Raw genomic sequence first — 20,398 nt, 5'->3', positions numbered from 1 at the left:
CCCTGCCACACAGATTTTCTTTAAAGTATAGCCTTTGATTAAAACTTTAAGGCTAGGGGGTGCCTGCGTGGCTCAGTCAGTTAAGCGTCTGACTCTTGATGTTGGCTCAGGTCATGATGTCACGCTTCGTGAGATCGAGCCCCGATTGGGGCTCGGGATCTTGGGGTTCTCTCTCTCTCTCCGTCTCTCTCTCTCCGTCTCTCTCTCTGCTCCTTGCCCACTCAAGCATGCTCTCTCTCTCTCAAAATAAATAAATAAACATCTTTTAAAAACCTAAGGCTAGTAATTTTTTAAATGCAACCTAATTATGCTTTTATAAAACTCTCAATTTGTGGAAATTGAATATAAGAAGATTTGATTACAGGGTGAAGGAATAGCTCCCCAAAATAACAAATGATAACAATTCATGAATTCTTGAAATTCAGAATAATGAAAAACTTGAAGTGTTTTTAATTTCAGTTACTTCAAGTACCTTTACTTATATGTAGCATGTATAACGCGGACAGTCTAAAAGGGATTTTATCAGTGAATAGATTTTAAAAATTAATTATCAGTAAATTTTATATCAGCAGCTATCAAAAACTGAGAGTACCTGAAAGTTATTTTCTGCTTAAGATATTAAATAATTTCTTGGTGAAGTTGCTATAAACTTACTTGGCAATTTATTTCTTCCTAGATAATACAGAGCTAAACATTCTTTTCTCTGTCTTAAATATGAATTGAAATTAGCAAAGAACAAATTATTTATTAGATCTAGAATAGGTGTGGGAAACTTTTTTAACTTAGGTATCAATTTCAGATCCTTACATCAAAGTTAATTGCTATATTTTTAATATAGATATTTTAAAATAAATATACTTTTTTTAACTTAGTTCTTTAGGAAGCAGAGAAAGAGTGGGTGTAGCAAAAGGTAAAGGCAGTCAAAATACATTCATCTAGGCAAAAATTAAATCCTAGTAATCAATAATCAATCTCATTTGCCCACCAAGGTAAAATTCCTTATGATTCGGTTCTATAATTTCTTTTTTTTTTTTTAAGTTTATTTATTTATTTTGAAAGAGACAGAGAGAGAGAGAGAGAGAGAGCTTGAGCAGGGGAAGGGCAAAGACAGAGGGAGAGAGAGAATGCCAGGCAGGCTCCATGCTCAGTGCTGTGCCCAACTTGGGGCTCAATCTCAGGAACCGTGAGATCATGGCCTGAGCTAGAATCAAGAATAGGATGCTTGGGGCACCTGGGTAGCTCAGTCGGTTGAGCATCCGACTTTGGCTCAGATCATGATCTCACGGCTCAAGAGTTCAAGCCCCACATGGGGCTCTGGGCTGTCAGCTCAGAGCCTGGAGCCTGCTTCGGATTCTGTGTCTCCCTCCCTCTCTGCCCCTCCCCTACTCGTGTTCTGTCTCTATCTCTCAAAAATAAACAAACATTAAAAAAAAAAAAAAGGACTAGGATGCTTAACTGACTGAGCCACCCAGGTGCTCCTACAATGTCTTTATAAATAGAGCAATAATTAGTGAGTGCCTCCTAAAACATCTGCATCTACAAGCAGTTCATTTTCTCTAAGTTCTTCCTGAGGATACTGCAGTCCCCACTGGATAAGCCACCACAATATCCCAGGCCAGCCACGGGTCTGTCAGAGGGAAAGCTCCCACAGCAACTTTCTCAAGTATCCTCTGGACGATTTTCAAGTTCCCCACCATGTTTGCCTCTCCAACCATTCAACTGATTTCCCCGCAGCAAAATCCCTTTCTCTCAGGGTCACAAACACCTTTTTGTCCACTTCCCCCTTCTGTATGTATTCTCATTTTTCCAACTTAACTACTGAAGGTAGCTCCCTTCTTCATTGCTTCTTTGCAGCTCCCACAAATGTCTCAGGAAATGTGCTGATAATAAAGAAACTGTCCAGATTTCCTTAGAAGCATTTTCTAGGCCATCCGCTCCAAGTACCTACCACCACCAACTCTAAAACCTTTGCAATTCCCCAGATATCCCCTGCAGACGCTCTACAACATTTCAAAATAATTTCTCCTTTCTGCCTAATTAAATCTAATAGCATTTAATATAACTAATGTATTTAACACAATATGGCTTCTTTCTGCTTTTTTTAAAAAAATTACTCCTATAGCAACCTCCTGGCTTTGTTTTTTATTGAAAATACATAGTTTTACTCATCAAAGCCATATTGTAGATAAAGTAAGGGTTTTTTTGTGGGCTGGCCTGAAAACTGAACCACCATTTAAAAGATTGCTTCTAAAGAGAAATGCATTCGGAGTGCCAAACACCTAGTCTAAAATCATCTGAAATATAACCCATCTGTAAATTGAACATGCATTCCAAATGTGAGTCTCCTCACATAAACCTCAAAGTCTGATAAGGTCTGAACAGAATTCAGTCTTCCAAACAGTGACCGGTACAGTTTCATTATCCCACCAAGTGGCCCAAATGTCCCCAAAGTTTGAAGAGCAGTCTGCCTTTGAAAGTCACCACCACGATCATGGGAGACAAGGGGCAGAAGTTCTCACCCGCACTCATTGCCCAAATACAGAGCATCAGTGACTTAATTTGGGGGGTGTGGGGTGCAGGCAAGGACACACTCAAATGCCTCTAGAAGTTGTGAGTTGTTTTTTAAATACTTGCCTCATATCAGGCTTTGTGGGGATTTGCTTAGCCTGCTTTGCTGATGCTGTTGAAACACCCAAGTGTGAAGGTAAATGGGAGCGTGTGCAGGTGATGGGGTTCAGGAAAAGTGAGTGAGCCACACAACCCAGCACAGGGGGACCAGAGGGTGGGGCAGCACCTGGGGTACATTCACTCCTGTTTTCACTTCTGCCACCCAGTGAAATGGTTGCTGTGTTTTGTTTTCTGTTCTTCCCATGATGGTTTCACTTCATCAAGTTCATCTCTCTGTCTTCTAAGAACTTAGGGGCATGAGCAGATGGCCATGAAGGTTCTGCCTCCAGGCTTCAGAGACAGGATTTTTTTTTTTAATTTTGTTTTAATGTTTATTTATTTATTTTTGAGAGAGAGAGCACGAGCAGGGGAGGAGCAGAGAGAGAGGGAGACAGAATCCGAAACAGGCTCCAGGCTCCAAGCAGTCAGCACAGAGCCCGATGCGGGGCTCGAGTTCATGGACCGTGAGATCATGACCCAAGCTGAAGTCGGACGCTTAACCGACTGAGCCACCCAGGCGCCCCCAGAGACAGGATTTTAACGCGGCAATCTCTTCACGTTGCACCATCTAAAACATTATGAAACATTCGACTGTCTGCAGCATTCCCAACCAATCCATTACATCTAATTCATTCCAGATCCTTCTTGAAATAAATTTTTACAGTTGGATACAGCATTTCTCAACCATTCTAAAGGCAGTCAAAGAATGATTTCAAACTATCCGTTATCTTATTTTGGTGAACTTTATCCTGGGGTTTGAGGAGTCCTCCAGACAAGCTATGATCTCTCGATAAGATGGAGCTGAAAAAGCAAACGTTATTTAGGAACCAAAGTTGCATAAAGAGTAAAGGATGTTTTTTGAAGTTGGCAAGGTTTCGTCACCAACAGCCAAGTATGAGAACTGGACAAAAGGGCTGCGCAATATCAGACTGTACCCCGGGGAGGCGGGGGACAAGCGAGGTGCCGGAATTCAACCTGCACGGAGATCAGGGCACCACGTTCTGGGCCCCAGCTCAAGAAAGAAGCCGGAGGCACAAACGATCGGACAGAGGCTGGGCTAGGGTGATGGCAAGAAGAGAGAAAGCCACTGTTGCCCAAAGAACAGACCTTGGAGCCTGGAAGGCAGAAGGTTACAACTGTCTGGAACCAGACCATTCTCACAGAAAGCCCGAATTACAACCAGATAGTACAAACGTGGACACAGAAACACAGAGGCCGTTTGCCAAGGATTAGAGCTCTACAACTAGTTGTTGGTTTTTCTATTTCTTTTTTTTTTTAATCGGTGAGCACACAGACTGTGGCTTGGCTTGGCAAATTTGCAGTTGTGTCTTACACTTAAGAGAATTTTTTCCTTCATTACTGCCTCCATTTACTTACTGCTTCTTATTAATTCAGAATGCAGGAACACTGGTTATAGCTCCCAACCCACTTGTGTTCTCTCCTCTCTCTCTCATGTTCCCCTTGATAGAATTATTTCATTCACTTTAAAAAATTTTTTTAATGTTTATTTTTTGAGAGAGAGAGAGATTGAGCAGGGCAGGAGCAGAGGAGAAAGGGAGACAGAGGATCAGAAGTGGGCTCTGAGCTGTCAGCACAGAGCCCGATGTGAGGTTCAAATTCACAAATATGAGATCATGACCTGAGCCAAAGTCGGACACTTAACCAACTGAGCCACCCAGGTGCCCCACCTTTTATTTTTAACAGTGCCTATAGGTCCGATTTTCAGCCACCAAAGGGAATACACTCTCCAGGGTCAATTTCTCTTTGCCTTATCTTCTCTCTCTCTTTTTCAAATGCTTACTTACTTTTGAGAGAGCACAAGTGGGGGAGGGACAGAGAGAGGGGGACAGAGGATCCAAAACGGGCTCTGCGCTAACAGGCTGACAGCAGTGAGCCTGACGCAGGGCTGGAACTCAGGAACGGCAAGATCAAGACGTGAGCCGAGGTCAGATGCTCAACCGACCAAGCCACCCAGGTGCCCCTGCCTTATCTTCTCTTTAAGATGGTCTTCAGGTCCTCCTGTAAATTTTAAAATGCAAAAACATGTCCCACAACTAAGAAAAGCTTCAAAATCGCCAATGGAGTGAATGGATTCTTTTAGTCATTCTTCGCATGAACTTTTCAGAATGTTTTAAAAAAAAAGTGGATTTTTTTTCCTCTCCTGACAAATCCTTAACATTTATGTCTTAAGGAAAATTACATGGTAGACTGACCTCCATGGTCTGTCCCTACTTCGACTTAATTGTAGACGAAGAGTTATATGAAAGAAAGTCCACCATCTTTTGTGAACTAGGACTACCTGAGGTGCAAAGACAAATCACAAACAAGAAGACGAGAGCACGCGTTGTGTTTGTTTGGGTTCAAAGAGCCCTTAATCTTATCTCACCCAACTGTGTTCTTCAAAAGCTGCATTTCCAGCTGTCTTGCGCAATCCAACCATCCAGTATCCCTTTAATTCATAAATTTAAACGTAGCCCAGAGTGAAGAGCTTGGTGAAGAGTCATGAAAATAGAAAACTCCTGTTGGAGTCAAAATCTGAGTAGCAGCTGGGGGGAAAGAACCGTATTTACTAACAATTGTTTCCTTATTACAGAAAGGAGCAATTTTCACATTTGTTCTGAAGAAGATACTTGAGTGTTTGCCACCAGCTGCTCAGAGCACTTAGCAAATTGTATTCTGCACCGAACGTCTGCCTAACAGGGGTGCTAAGAGGCCCTCACCGCTAAGGATTTCAGATTAAGGAAACACATGACCTGTGGCTTCACAATCGATTGTGAAACAGGCTCCAAAAGTTCACCTAGAAAATAGGCTGTACCTGTTGTTTACATTTCTTGGATAACTTCTCCCTTGTTTTTTTTTGTTTTTTTTTTTGTTTTTTTTTTGGTTTTGGTTCGTTTTGTGTTTTGGGTTTTTGTTTTGTATCTTGAAACAATTTCTGGAATGCCACTTCAGAGCACTGGTTTGGAAGTCACTGGAAGATATTCTCAGTGTGGTGTTTAGGAGGGACATTCCTCTATCTGTAAAACAATATCGCTAAAAGAAGGAAGCATGTTTTACCAGCCCCGGCTGTGGGTCTCGTTCATTCTCTGGCTCAGAGTAAGTCCTGTGTTTTGCTGAGAGACCACTCCTAAGTATTTGTAAGTGCTGACGCACCAGGGGCCACCACAAACGTGTTATTTATCTGTGCACAAGCTGCATCTGATGCAACCACACAGGAAGCTGAAGAGTTTTCTTCTCTATGGGCTATTATTTTACTGCTACTGCGACCGCTACAGGAATAATACACAGCGCGATATTAATTGTAGTCACTATGCTCTACATTCCACCCCTAGGACTTGTTTATTTTATAACTGCGAGTTTGTACTTTTTGACCACTTTCACCCATTTCACCCCCCTCCCCAGTCCCCCAACTGTGCAATCACCAACCTGTTCTCTGTATCTATGAGTTAGAGGTTTAGTTTGGGTTTGGGGGGATTTGGGGTGGTCTTTTTTTTTTTTTTTTTTTTTAGATTCCACATGATATTTACCTTTCTTTGTCTTAGTTCACTTAACATAATGCCCGTGAGGTCATCCATGTTTTCGCAAATGGCAAGATTTTCTTCTTTTTCTTAATGTTTGGATAATATTTGTGTGTGTGTGTGTGTGTGTGTGTGTGTACCCCACATCTTTATTCATTCATCTGCCAATGGACACTTAGGTTGCTTCCGTATCTTGGCTACTATAAGTAGTGCTTCGGTGCATAGATCTTTTCAAGCTCGTGTTTTCCCTTTCTTCGGATGAATACCCAGAGGGGAACTGCTAGATGATGTGTCCATAATTTCTTATGTGACAAACTTAATGACTCCTTTTAGTCCTAATTCTTTACTTGGCTGCAGGATTGGACATCCTCAGTCACTCTTTATTTTTGCAGCTTCCTTTTCCTTGGGCTTCCCTAGATCCATACTTTCTTCGATTGTCTCTTACATCCAATTTCCCCCATCTTACTTTTCCTCCCTGGATCTTCTTCCTCTCCCTGTTTCCTGATATTTCCTTCGATGTTATATGGAACCCTATCCTTATTATTTTACATCTTCTCATTGGGCAACTCATCAGCAGTTACTATACAGCTTGATGGGTACTGATGGGGGAGTGGAGCCATCATGTGGGATATCAAACAGGGGCTCGGGAATCAGCCTGGTGCACATCAGGAGTGGACGGAGGTTCTGTGCATCCTGTGCAAAGCAGGACGTGAAGGGCTCTTGGTTAAGAAATGAGGCTGGAGAAGTAGGCTATGCATGGCATACTAAGGAGTCTGGACTCTACCTGTTTATCCACTAGATTTTTCTAGGTTCTTACGACACACTGAGCACTCTCATTTCATCTTTTGTGGTGCATCCTACATCTGCAATAGAAGAATATCTTTTTTCATCCCATAGAAATAAGCATACTATTATTTTTCCTGGGACTAGAAAGGAAAACATGTGTTTGGGGAGCCTAGGGAGACAGAAAATTAAGGTTCTATATTCAGTTGGTTTAAAATGAAGAGTTTTAATAGGATATTGTGTGAGATTTATTGGAACTTTAAAAATATTTATTCAGCTATCAGATGTACCCAGCATGGAGCCTCAGATAAAAATCATAAGTTCTAGAACACTCACAAAACAAACACAGGGCTAAAAACAAGCTCCCTCACAGCACAGTGTTCATGTGGCATGCTTTGGAAAAGTCGTTTTTATTAGAACACGATTCACTCCTGAGGGAGAATGTTTTACAACTGTAGGAGTGTGGGGCTCAGACATGCCAAAGTTGGGTCCCTGACCGCATCACACTGTTTCCCTATGGCCATCGCCTCACTTTCCTGCCACCTCAGGATCCGTCTCACCACACAGAAGGTTCCTGAGTTTCACCAGCCCCAATATACAACGAGAGTAAAGTAACAAGTAAATGACTCCTGCTTGAAAAGTCACTCCCTTATGGGGAAATCACTTCTGCTAAAATTGGACCCTTACGAGATAAATTTTCCAGGAATGCATTCCCCATCCTTCAGGAGTTCCTATCGTTGGAGAATGGGAAGCCTTGGTCCTTGTCAGAGCAGTTCATTTTGCTGTTGAACATGCTGCTGGTAAATCAGGACAGGTCTGACTTCTCATGTGACTCATGGCCAGTTGAGGGGGAAAAATGCCTCAAGTTCAAGGCTGATGGAAAGGAGGCAAGCATTTATGAGACTGACATGCCATCTCTTGCTTTCTCTTTGCAGCCCGCCACCCCCCCAGAGGACACCCCCGAGCTGAGCGCCTTTCTGCGGAACTCGACCATCCCTCATCTTGTCAGGAAGAGAGACGTGCGTGTGCCAGAGCCCCATAGACAGAGCCCCGCAAAAATCCTCGTGAGTTGTCTCAGTGTGCGCACATGGGAGAGGAAAGGGTGGATAGGACAGAACTCCCAAACACAGATGGTTTTAACTTCAACTATAGTTTCTCCTTGTCAGTCAGTGCTCAGATAGGCCCACCATGTCTTGGCCCTACACGAAGTGAGCCACGAAAGCGACGTTTCCATGGGGACAAAGGAGTATTTGCATTATAGTGTTTTCACTCTTCTCCACCTGCCATGCAGACCATGTTAGAGAAATAATGATGAGAACGTAAACCATGGCGGGGAATGCATTTGCAGAACACAAAGCTCTCTCTGTGAGCCTGTCCCCAGACATTGAGCACAAGAGTGCGAAAGAAGCTGTGGCCAGCGGGTCCTGGGAGGTCAGACGTGCCCCTACATCTCACACTCCTCTGCTCGTCCAGAAGAGATGAGAAGGGGGCCTTCTGATTTCCTGGGCCAAAATCCTACAGAGTCTTAGCACTGGGGGACGTCAGAGATCCGTCCTGAGTTAGTCAGCCCTTTGCAAAACTGAAAGAGTGCTCAAGAGTCAGTTTCTGTTCAGTTCTCTCACTCCTTCCAAGGTCAATGTTAATACCACCAACCTCTACACTTAAAAGAGGCTAAAATGTGGGATACCTGGGTGGCTCAGTCAGTTCAGCGTCTGACTCTTGATTTTGGCTCAGGTCATGATCTCGCAGTTTTAAGTTCGAGCCCTGTGTCAGGCTCTGTGCTGACAGCACAGAGCCTACTTGGGGTTCTCTCTCTCCCCTCTCTCTTTGCCCCTCCCCTGCCCTTGTGCTCTCTCTCTCTCTCTCTCACTCTCTTTCTCTCTCAAAATAAATAAAAACATTTTTTTAAAAGGCTAAAAAATTTTTAATGTTTGTCTTGAACATGTTCTAACATTCATAAAAAGTTTCAAACGCGGAAATGGACAGAAAAATACAGCAAGCAAGTCTGACTTATTCAGTTAAACTGAAATCAAGGGAAGAATGTTTATTATAATAGAAGTACCTGAGGTAACCTGGCCAAAAGTCATTGGCAGATTTTTTTTCAAGTCTTTAAAATTTTTAAGTCATGTATACACACACACACACACACACATATATATACAGTGTGTGTGTATATATATATATATATATATATATATATATATATATATTGAGCAACAGAGAGAGAAAACACAAGTGGGGGAGGTGCAGGGAGAGAGGGGAACAGAGGATCCGAAGCGTGCTCCCCTCTGACAGGCTGACAACAGAGAGCCCGACGTGGGGCTCAAACTCAGGAACCACGAGGTCATGACCTGAGCTGAGGTCAGATGCTCAACTGACTGAGCCACCCAGGTGCCCCCGAGTCCCTATAAATTTTTATGGCATGGTCATGTTTTTCAAAACCCAAGAGTAGGGAAATTGATACGCTCTTCAGCTTAGGATAAAATAATACAATTTTGCATATTATTATTTTAGGGAAGCTTCCAGGAGGGACAAAAGAACAGAAAACAATGATTTAAGTCCTGGGGATGTGACATACAGAATGGTGGCTACAGCTAATAATATTGCACTGCATACTGGACACTTGCTAAGAGAGGCAATCTTACAAGTTATCATTAAAAAAACTGTTAACTATCTGTGAGGATGGATATTAACTAGACTTATTGTGGCAATCATTTCACAATATATACAAATACCAAATCATTTTGTTGTATGCCTGAAACTAATACGTTATGTGTATTATACCTCAATAAAATTAATCAATTATACCTCAATAAAAAAATTTATAATTTAATTTTTTTTTTATTTAAAAAAAATTTTTTTTAAACATTTATTTATTTTTGAGACAGAGAGAGACAGAGCATGAACGGGGGAGGGGCAGAGAGAGAGGGAGACACAGAATTGGAAGCAGGCTCCAGGCTCTGAGCCATCAGCCCAGAGCCCGACGCGGGGCTCGAACTCACGGACTGTGAGATCGTGACCTGAGCTGAAGTCGGATGCTTAACCGACTGAGCCACCCAGGCGCCCCTATAATTTAATTTTTAAAAAAGAAAAACAACGATTGGCATCTACAGAGTTCTAATTTGCAGTACCAATGCGAACGCCCTCTGGAGAACCAGTGCCCAGACCTATATGGGAACCAACAATTTAGAAAAATCAACTTCCATTATAGTGTATGTCTCATGAGTTCACAGAGGCAGTAGGGATCAGTAACTAAAATTCTCTTGAAAATTATATGCACTTCTGTTGTAGGGTTAGGTTTTCTTCCCCCCCCTCCTGTTCTTTCTCATTAAGGATTTTTAAGGCAAGATGATTTTTAATTTCTGAATATCATAGAAACTTATTACTTGCAGATGACAGCAAGGCAGTTTTTGATTTCCATGTCTGACCTTATGAACTCATGCTTTATTCTCTTTCTCTCTTATTGGTTTGAAAATTGCAAATCCTCTGCCTCCCCATGTCCTCAAGTCAAAACAGTCCTGGATAGAAAGTGATTATACAAAGTTTATTCTAAAATCAAAAGTTAAATAAGACCTCCTATGGTTTTTGTTTAGTTAAAAACAACTTACTGAATCCCATTTCTGATTAGGAATTTGAAAGTGCAAAATGCCAACATCCTGTGTTGGGATCATAATTTCCACTTTGCATAGGAAAAATCTGTATCCGTTAGCACTGAAATATAATTTCTCCTCCGCCTAAGAATGTCCTTGCCTTTCTCATCCTGGGCCCCTGCTGCTCTTGTAGTGACCACCCCATCTCCTCATCTCCAGGCTTTCTTCTTGTCCTTTCCCTACTCAGCTTACAGAAACCTTATCTTTCAAACCTTCTTCTGCGTAGGACACTATTAACTGCTTCCTGCAACAGTTGCATCCCTTGGCCTCCCCCAAAAACCTTCTCCCCTGGTTCTCTTCTAGCCTGTTGGCCTGCGTCGTCTTAGAATTGTTCTTGGGCTTCTTATCCGCCCCTGTACCTCTGCATTCCATCCTTGGGCCCCACCCCTCCTCCACCAACTTCACTCTTTAAGAGAAATGTTTTGCAAGATCATAACTCCAGCCATACCCACGTGCCTCCTGCCATCTTAGCCATCCCTGCTGCGCTCTGGACCCGAGGGGTGCAGCGTGTATGTTCATCTGGATGTCTAATAGCCACGCCAGTCCCAACATGTCCAAAAACCTGTCTCCATGATCCCCAGAATGTGCTTCTCTAGAATTCCCAATCTCAGTAATGCCGGTGCCCATCCACTCAGTTCCCCAAGCCAAAAGGGCTCCCCCGCAATCCTCCCTCTTCTTCATCAAGATCTCCAATTTGTCACCAACCATCCCATTCTGCTTCCTGAGCTGCCCTTAACTTTGTCTTCCTCTCTCCATCCCCATAGCATTGGTTCAGAGCCTCCTTGCCTCCCACTTGGACTCTTGCAACAAGCCCTTATCACCCTCCTTGCTTCCTGCTCTCCTCCCGCCATTCTTGCCTCACGTACCACCTGCCCCTAAAACACACACCCAATCATAACTCTTGCTTAAATGGGATCTTCTGAATACAATTCCTTGGCTCAAATAGGAAAATTCTTTACCACCTAGACTTTCTCTCATTCCTATCTCATTTCCACCTGTCCACCCTGCCCCAAATACCCTTCTCTCCTCTTTTCTGAACGCGCACTGGTCTTGTCCTCATCTGCCTAGCTCACTCTTTCTCACCCTTCAAGGTTCATTCTGAGCACCACCGTCTCCAGAATCCTCCAACAGAGCTAGCTCACCAGGATCAACAGCTCCAGGGATTTATAAGAATCACCTCCTTCCCACTCCCCTCCTCTGCCTCCAGAGGGTGGGACTGGAGATACACAGCTTGTCAGTAATGGAGCGCAGGTAAACATGCAGGTCCTCACAGGTGACAGGGACTGCAGGGACTGCAGGACTCCTGCTCCTGCTGGAGGCACAAAACCCCAAACACCTCAGCACCCAGCCCAAGTAGAACAAAAATCCCAGCCACCTCAATTTGGAAATACCATGTAGAAATCTGGCCTTCCCAGAATTTACCAGATACACATTACTGACTGCTTTGCTTTTAGAGAATTCTGAGATTCTTGAAAAAGATTTTCATGGCAACATGTACCTCTGTGGCTTACCCATTACTTAAAGTGAAATGCCTCCATTAAATCCTGCACATAATGTCCAATAAACTGATGTTTACTGAGCATCTAGAGGCCAGTGCCCAGTGCCTGAGACATGAGAAATAGAGTATAGCCTATGCATTAAATTAAAATCAGCAAGGGAGTACAATTCAAGAAGTACCATCCTACACATGGGTACACAGAAAATGGAGGTGAGTTGTCCATTTATTTCCATACTGGATCCAATCAGAAAATATGATTTGACAGGTAGAATGTCATCAGTTTAATGAATACTTCCCAGAAAGATGCATCTCATATAGGAAAAGTTACCCATTATAAATTGGCAAACCTAGGAACTAGTTTAAAAACAGCTTAATGGATGGAATCTGCAAGATTCTGCTTTATAAGCAGGAAGTAATTTAGGGAGAAGAATGTTATAGAGATATGCTTGTCCATGAGTTGCTAACACTGGGTCTTTGAGATAATCTAGACACAGGGAGCTTTGTCTGAAGCCATTTCAGGGCTTGCTCAGTTTAGGGTCAGGTGTTGTAAATGTCTATAAGAAATGTCTTCCCAAGTTCTGAGAAAATGAAACAAAACAGTCTAATCACTGCTGCAGGAAGACTGTTTTAAGTTCTTAGGGGGAAAAAAAAAGCTTAAATTTGATTACCAGTAAAATTGATGCATCATTACTACCAAGCTGTTTCACTGTAGTTGTTTGTTATTGAAATGAATAATTTATGGATTAGGTGGTGACTTCTGAGAAAATGCAATGTAGATAAACTGACTTCAATGCTGATTTTCTACCACAATTTAAAGACATCGCTGTTGTGTTTTTTGCAGAATTGTACAAATATCGAGTGCTTACAAATCTCCTGCGTGGTGGGGCGACTAGAAGGAGGAGAAAGCGCCGTCCTAAAAGTCAGATCACGGTTATGGGCCAAGACCTTCCTCCAGGTAACAACACTGACTCATATGCACACACCCTGCAGGGAACCTCTTCTCAAAAGCTCAGCAGGAAGCTCTTCTAGAAAGGATTTTTAAATGTTGTCATTTTAAAATTTAAAACAGATTGAATTTTTTTCATTTGAAAATTTTGATTTGTTTAATTTTTAACTTAAAATTTTTATGAATATTTTTAAGGGTTTCAATTTTAGAACATTTTTAAGAGAAGTGTCTATGAAGGAGTTGAGCCGGTCGTCTTTCCCATCAGCTGAAGACATTATTTTTTCCAGCTTTATTGAGATATTGTTGACATACAATGAATGTAAATTTCAGGTGTACAAGGTGATGATTTGATACACGTATACATTTTGGAATGACTACGACACTGAAGTTAGTTAATACCTCCAACCCCTCACGTAATTACCTTGGCATGTTTGTGGAGGGCAGGTGGTTAACTTTTAAGATCTACTCTCTTAACAGCTCTCAAGAACACAAGACCGTATTGTTAATTATACATCAGATCCTCAGAACTTATTCATCTTATAGCTGGTAGTTTGTACCGTTTGACCAACTTGTCCCCAATTACCCCACCCAGCCCCTGGCGACCACCAATCTGATCTACTCTATTTCTGAGTTCTGCTTTTTTAGGTTTCACATGGAAGTGATTTCACACAGTATTTGCCTTTCTTTGTCTACCTTATTTCACTTAGCATAATGGCCTCCAAGTCCAGCCACATTGTCACAAAAGACAGGACTTCCTTTTTATGGCTCAGTAATATTCCTTCACCAGCTTTGAGGTGAAGACCATTTAAATACCCTGTGTCCCTAAGACCTTTAGACAGTAACTTAGATTCAAATAAATCTCTTTAGCTCACCTCTTTATACCCAGTGCCCAGCACACAGTAGTTCTTCAATAAATATTAGCCAGTGGGATGATGGTGAGTGTAAGAGCACAGTGCAAGCCACAGGCCCAGGAGGGTCAAAATAGAACCCAATTAAGAAGGGAGAAGGGAGACTGCCCTAGAAAGTTGCAGTTGTTTAGTGTTCCTACAGTCTGGGTTCCAGCCAGGAGGCATCTCGGTGAAGAGACACCTATGTGTGATTCATAGATTCTTCTTCACTGCTTCGGCCTCTCTGTACTGTGGCATCCCACACTGCTGCAGATAATTCTGCTGGTTGTGTGCATTGTCAAGGTTTTAAATCTCTTTTATACTAAGCAGATTAATTTCTCCGTTTGGAAAGAGCTGTTTATTTAAATGACACTACTTTGTTTGTGACCTTGTTGTTTGGAAAGGATTTAGAAAGGGGGAAATGAGCTAAAATAAAAACCCCACCAAGTCTATACGTTCTTGCTCATATTTTAACTACTAAAAAATTCATTTGGTTCATTGTGCATAGAAAATCAAATGGTAGAATCCTGTTGAGTGTAGCTATTAAAATATAGAATTTCATACCTCGGGATTTTCACGTTTTCTGTGATTGAAAATACCTCCATGGTCTCATAAATCTTATTTAATTTAAATAAAAAGAAGATAAATAGAAAGTTAAAGATATTTTTTAAAAGGTCGTGAAGTTTTTGTTTTTTAACTTAAGGCAGGATTTCTTTTTTTTTTTTAATGTTTATTTATTTTTGAGAGAGAGAGAGAGACAGACCACTGGTTGGGGAGGGATAGAGAGAGAGGGAGACAGAATCCGAAGCAGGCTCCAGGCTCCGAGCTGTCAGCACAGAGCCCGACACGGGGCTCGAACTCCCAAACGGTGAGATCATGACCTGAGCTGAAGTTGGACGCTCAACCGACTGAGCCACCGAGGCGCCCCCCTAAGGCAGGATTTCTTAATCTCAGCATTAATATCTTGGATAATTCATTGTTGTGGGGGGCCCTGGCCTGTGCATTATAGGATGCTTAGAAGCATCCCTGGCCCCTGCCCACTAGATGCCAATAGCAACTCACACCCCAGTTGTGGCCACCAACAATGTCTCCAGACATTGCCAATAGCCCCTGGGGGCAAAATCACCCCAGTTTTGAATGCCTAAACCAAGGAGAAGTGCAGTACCCAATTCATTTGATTTTTTTTAAGCTAAACCATTATTTATCCATTCACTCAACAAATATCCATGGAGTACCAACTATGCACCAGGCACTGCTTTCTAGTAGCATGTATTTTCCATCAATTTGCTCATGGTCCCTGTACTTTGGGGCTGTTACTTCTGATCTCAGCGTTGAGGAGTTGAGAGGAGGAGTCTTGCTGAATTCCCAAGCCCATATGCTCTCAATGATGACCATCCATCCCTTCTATTACTTTGGGTATCATCACATCCTACTGAAATAAGGGAGAATAACTTCGGTGGAGCAGGACTAAAATCATTACAACACCACAGTCAAGGGAAACATGATTGTTTTTGATGTCATGTGTCAGTTCTGTGATGTTAATCTATTCCAGCAGGAGGACTTCAGAGGGAAAGTTGCATCTTGGGGCTGGGCTCCCAGGTAGGTCAGTAGGTTAAGTGTCCAACTTTGGCTCAGGTCACAATCTCACAGTTCATGGGTTTGAGCCCCACATCAGGCTCTGTGCTGACAGCTCAGAACCTGGAACCTGCTTAGGATTCTGTGTCTCCCTCTCTCTCTCTGACCCTCCCCTGCTCACACACACACACACACACACACACACACACACACACACACTCTCTCTCTCTCTTTCAAAAATAAACATTAAAAAAAAAAAGAAAATTCCATCTTCATTTTCCTGTTAAGGATGACCCAGTAAGTCTGGAAGAAGTCAATACCAATTGAGGAAGTTTGCAAACTATAAATATTTAGCACAAGCAGAGTCAAAAACCAGAACAATCTGCAGGGACGTTCTTAAGTCCTATCGGAACAAAGTACCACTTTGATACCAGATACCAGAGAGAGTGGCCCAAGTCACCAGCATTTACCCTCAGCCATAGCCCAAATTTCGGTACCCCCCCCCCCAGTTTCTGCTTATTCCTGTCTTGGAATGTGACTGCCAAAGAGGAGTGTTTTATTGCAATCTCTCTCTCCCTCCCTTCCTCCCTCCCTCCCCACCCTCCCAAAGAATATACTATATACTGGAGGTCATGCAATCCAGAAGGAGGTAAACATTTTCTGCCTTCCTAATCCAAACTAGAAAGTTTACAACTCTTGCATGACATGATTTGCTGCATTGTGTTTGTTTCTGTCCACTTGGTGAACGTGCAAACTGGTCAGAAAAAGATTTTATTTAGGTTAATCCTAAATGACACCCTGTCCTGTGACTGTGGCTTAAAACAATCCTTCACAGTGTAAGATTTTACCAGTAAAATCTTTGTCGTCTCACAAGGCTTTGTTTCTGGTAAACGTTGAGAACTTACACATGGGCTGTGTGGTCAAAAACAATTCTTGAGAAGGAATTAAGCAGTGGGAAGGTGGGAAGGAAAGAACTCATGATGTTACTAGCCACACTCTGTATTTAACCAGTTCAAAAGCCTCACTCTCCGTTTGTTACCAACTAGAGGACTTTTATTAGTACCAAGACCATAAGCAAATCATTGTGCACAAGTGAATAACAGAGGCAGCTAGTGAGCTGAAAACCAGGGTATAAATGATGCAGCCATAACAGGAATAGGGCATTTTCTGAGGATTAACTGCTAGCTGGGGCAGGTTGAAGGTCTGAGATATTGTCGAGGGATATTAACTCCAGCTGCTTTTTCAATCCTATTGCAGTTACATGAATAGATTGCTATATGGAAGAAGAGCTTTTTTGTTTTGTTTTGTTTTTTGAGAGCGATAGCAGGGGAGAGGGGGAAGGAGAGGCAGGGGGAAGAGAGAGAGAGAGAGAGAGAGAGAGAGAGATTGATTGTGCAGAGCCCGATGTGGGGCTCCATCCCATGACTGTGAGATAGTGACCTGAGCTGAAATCAAGAGTCAGACGCTTAAGCAAGAGCCACCCAGATGCCCTATGATTTATTTTAATAATAAGAATAATGGGGGCGCCTGGGTGGCTCAGTTGGTTGAGCCACTGACTTCGGCTCAGGTCATGATCTCACAGACCGTGAGTTCGAGCCCCGTGTCGGGCTCTGTGCTGACAGCTCAGAGCCTGGAGCCTGCTTCTGATTCTGTGTCTCCTCCCTCTCTCGCTGCCCATCCCGCACTCGTGCTCTCTGTCTCAGAAATAAATAAACATTAAAAAAATTTTTAATAACAAGAACAATGTAGTTATGTAAAGACCATGGCTGAAAGCATTCACCTTTAAACATGGAATGAATCTGCTCCCAACTATTGTTCACGAATTAAATACTTAACCTGCACCATGCCTTTGACCTACATCCACAAGAGGAGCGAATCTTTGATGTGCCTAGCTGATCGTAGCCTAATAGCTGACGTTTCTCATTCCTTAGTGCTCCAGAGCATCTTAGAAAAATGGGCAAAAATACATTTTCCTACTGAAAAGAGTGGAAGAAACGTTGTTTTGGAGAATAAAGAGTAGATCAGGGGCGCCTGGGTGGCTCAGTCAGTTGAGTGTCCAACTCTTGATTTCAGCTCAGGTCATGATCCCAGAGTTGTGGAATCCAGCCCCACACTGGGCTCCACGCTGAGTGTGGAGCCTGCCTAAGGTTCTCTCTCTGTCTCTCCCTGTGCCCCTCTTCCCTGCTCACAATCTCTCTCACAAAAAGAAAGATAAAAAATTAAAAAATCACCAAGTGCACACAAAATTTTATTAGCCAGGTTTTCCACATTAAAAAAATTTTTTTAACTTTTATTTATTTTTAAGACAGAGACAGAGCACAAGCAGGGAGGGACAGAGAGAGAGGGAGTCACAGAATCTGAAGAAGCCTCCAGGCTCTGAGCTGTCAGCACAGAGCAGGAAGCAGGGCTCCAACTCACAGGCTGCGAGATCATGACCTGAGCCGAAGTCAGACACTCAACCAACTGAGCCACCCAGGTGCCCCAAGGTTTTCCACGTTTTAAAAGACACTTCTCACATAAACAAACAAAAAATCCAGCTTTCGGGTAAAATGGAAAAGCCAGGAGACAGCAGCCACCAAAAAAAGAATTTTTTCCAAATGAATAAAGTTACTTATCCTGGAATGTTAGGGTAGAAACAAAGAAAAAGTCAAAGATAGAGTGACTTTAAGTATTTAAAAGTTTCGCATGGTCTAGCCTATGCTAGAGGAAATGGGGTTTATTGAAGGGAGGGAAAAAATTCAGCCACAGGGGGAAAAAAAAAGAACTTTGTAAAAAAAATGTAAACAAAATTATTACAATCCAACCTGATGGACTGGCCGCAAGCAACCCAACATTGGATTATAGGTGGGGAAGTGCTCGTGAATGTTTAATAAACTGCTCTGGGGGAGCGGGAGAAAAGCTCCAATATGTAGCATTTGCTGATTCCCATGGTGTAAATATCCCCCCACCATGGCCGATTTCAAGCTGCCAACACAATGTCACCAAATACGGAATTGGGAGGTGAGGCTCCTGTACACCATAACGTAGTATTTCCACTCCCAGGTCCAATAGACCTAAATAATATCCAGAGCACAGATACCAGTAAAATATAATAAAATAATTAAGAAATAGTGAGCTTTGAGTGTGTATTACCTTTTTAAAAATATAATTTTCTGAAGGTTATGTATATTTAAACTTTAATAATGGTTCTGTTTAACGACTGATACTCAAAACTGCTGAAATTTTAACACTCTGCTCTCAAGAGCCTTGCGAGCCAATTACAGCCCAAGACTGGATAGCTGTAATCACTGTCTCAAGTTAAATGGAGGAGAACCACAGAGGCTTACATTCTCAAAACGGCTCTCCTTGACTTGCTCTTAAATATTTTCCTTTGGCTTTAATCAACAGTTAATGTGAGAACCAATTAAACAAACAGACAAAAACTTATGCTGAAAAGTTCTCTCAAAAACGCTATGGCTCTAAGTCTGTGGTTCTTAACCAAAGGGATTTTGCTTCCCAAGGGACATTGGCAATAATTACAGATATTTTTGGTTATCACACCTGGGGTTGAGGTGCTACTGGCATCTAGTGGGTAAAGACCACAGCTGCTGCTATACATCCTGCAGTGTTCAGGACAGTCCCGCATTCAACCCAAATCCTAACAGTACGGAGACTGAGAGAGCCTTCCCGGGTCTTCTGATAAGATGAAATGTGATAAATTCCTTTATAATTTAGTACCAGTCTCTCTCCTAAAACGGTTCCCTCTATCATATAGTAAGAGTTTTGTAACTCACTATACCTGCCTTTTGTTCTTCACTCGCAGCAACTGTAGTAATCCTTGTGCTGACTCCTTTTAGGGACTCTGATGTTCTGCTTTTATTCTAACATCATTGTACCAAGTCTTTTGTTAATAAGACAAATTCTTTTCAGAACGAAGAAGAGGATGGATTGTTGGGGGGACGGTTAGATGGACAGTTGCATGGATATCTACAAAGATATCGGGATGGATGGATGGACGGATGGATCATTGGATGGGGAAAAATTTATTTAAAGAGAGAAAAAGAAGAAAGAAAGAAAGAAGGTGGAATTTTGCTTTGGAAATGGGAGACACTGAAAACAGTTGGCTGCCATTGTAACTTCTAAAAGATTTACCTGGAATATATTTAAATATATATTTTTAATTTCAGAGAAAAAATGATCCCTATTCTCTTGCATCCCTGGTGTCCTTCAAAGTTAAGAAGATGCCTTATCAAGATCAGCCGGCAAAACTCCCAGAGGGGAGCATAGGAGTAAGTATCTGAAAAATATAGACGCACAATAATTTCACTGAACTAGTCATTTTTTAAATCACTATTCAACTTGTGCTACATTTAAGTGCTCATTACATTAACTTGAGAAACTTGAGAGTGCAGGACTAATACCACTTTTCTTTAAGTTTATTTATTTATTTTGAGAGAGAGAGAAAGCAGGGGAGGGGCAGAGAGAGAGGGAGACAGAATCTCAAGCGTGCTCAACGCCGTCAGGGAAGAGCCTGAGGCGGGGCTTGAACTTCACGAACCATGAGATCATGACCTGAGCCGAGATCAAGAGTTGGATCCTTTTTTTTTTTTTTTAATTTTTTTTTTTTCAACGTTTATTTATTTTTGGGACAGAGAGAGACAGAGCATGAACGGGGGAGGGGCAGAGAGAGAGGGAGACACAGAATCGGAAACAGGCTCCAGGCTCTGAGCCATCAGCCCAGAGCCCGACGCGGGGCTCGAACTCACGGACCGTGAGATCGTGACCTGGCTGAAGTCGGACGCTCAACCGACTGCGCCACCCAGGCGCCCCAAGAGTTGGATCCTTTATCACCTAAGCCACCCAGGTGCCCCAGACTAATATCACTTTTTAATCAA

General features: G+C 42.4%; 1 protein-coding gene across 1 annotated transcript in view; it reads left to right on the top strand.

Moving 5' to 3' along the window:
• Nucleotides 1–20,398, top strand: part of ITGA8 (integrin subunit alpha 8) — a 187,140-nt gene that overhangs the window by 155,072 nt on the left and 11,670 nt on the right. Inside the window, exons 26-28 of the mRNA XM_047067331.1 lie at nucleotides 7,904–8,032; nucleotides 12,958–13,071; nucleotides 19,691–19,792. Coding sequence (XP_046923287.1) covers nucleotides 7,904–8,032; nucleotides 12,958–13,071; nucleotides 19,691–19,792 — 345 coding nt within the window. The remainder of the gene's footprint in view (nucleotides 1–7,903; nucleotides 8,033–12,957; nucleotides 13,072–19,690; nucleotides 19,793–20,398) is intronic.

The sequence above is a fragment of the Lynx rufus genome, unplaced genomic scaffold, assembly GCF_022079265.1.
Source record: "Lynx rufus isolate CCGP_SWC_20201006 ecotype Redwood Valley unplaced genomic scaffold, mLynRuf1.p SCAF_7, whole genome shotgun sequence".
Lineage (NCBI taxonomy): Eukaryota > Metazoa > Chordata > Mammalia > Carnivora > Felidae > Lynx > Lynx rufus.
Note: the sequence above shows the minus strand (reverse complement) of the source record. Positions and strands in the feature narration are given on the sequence as shown.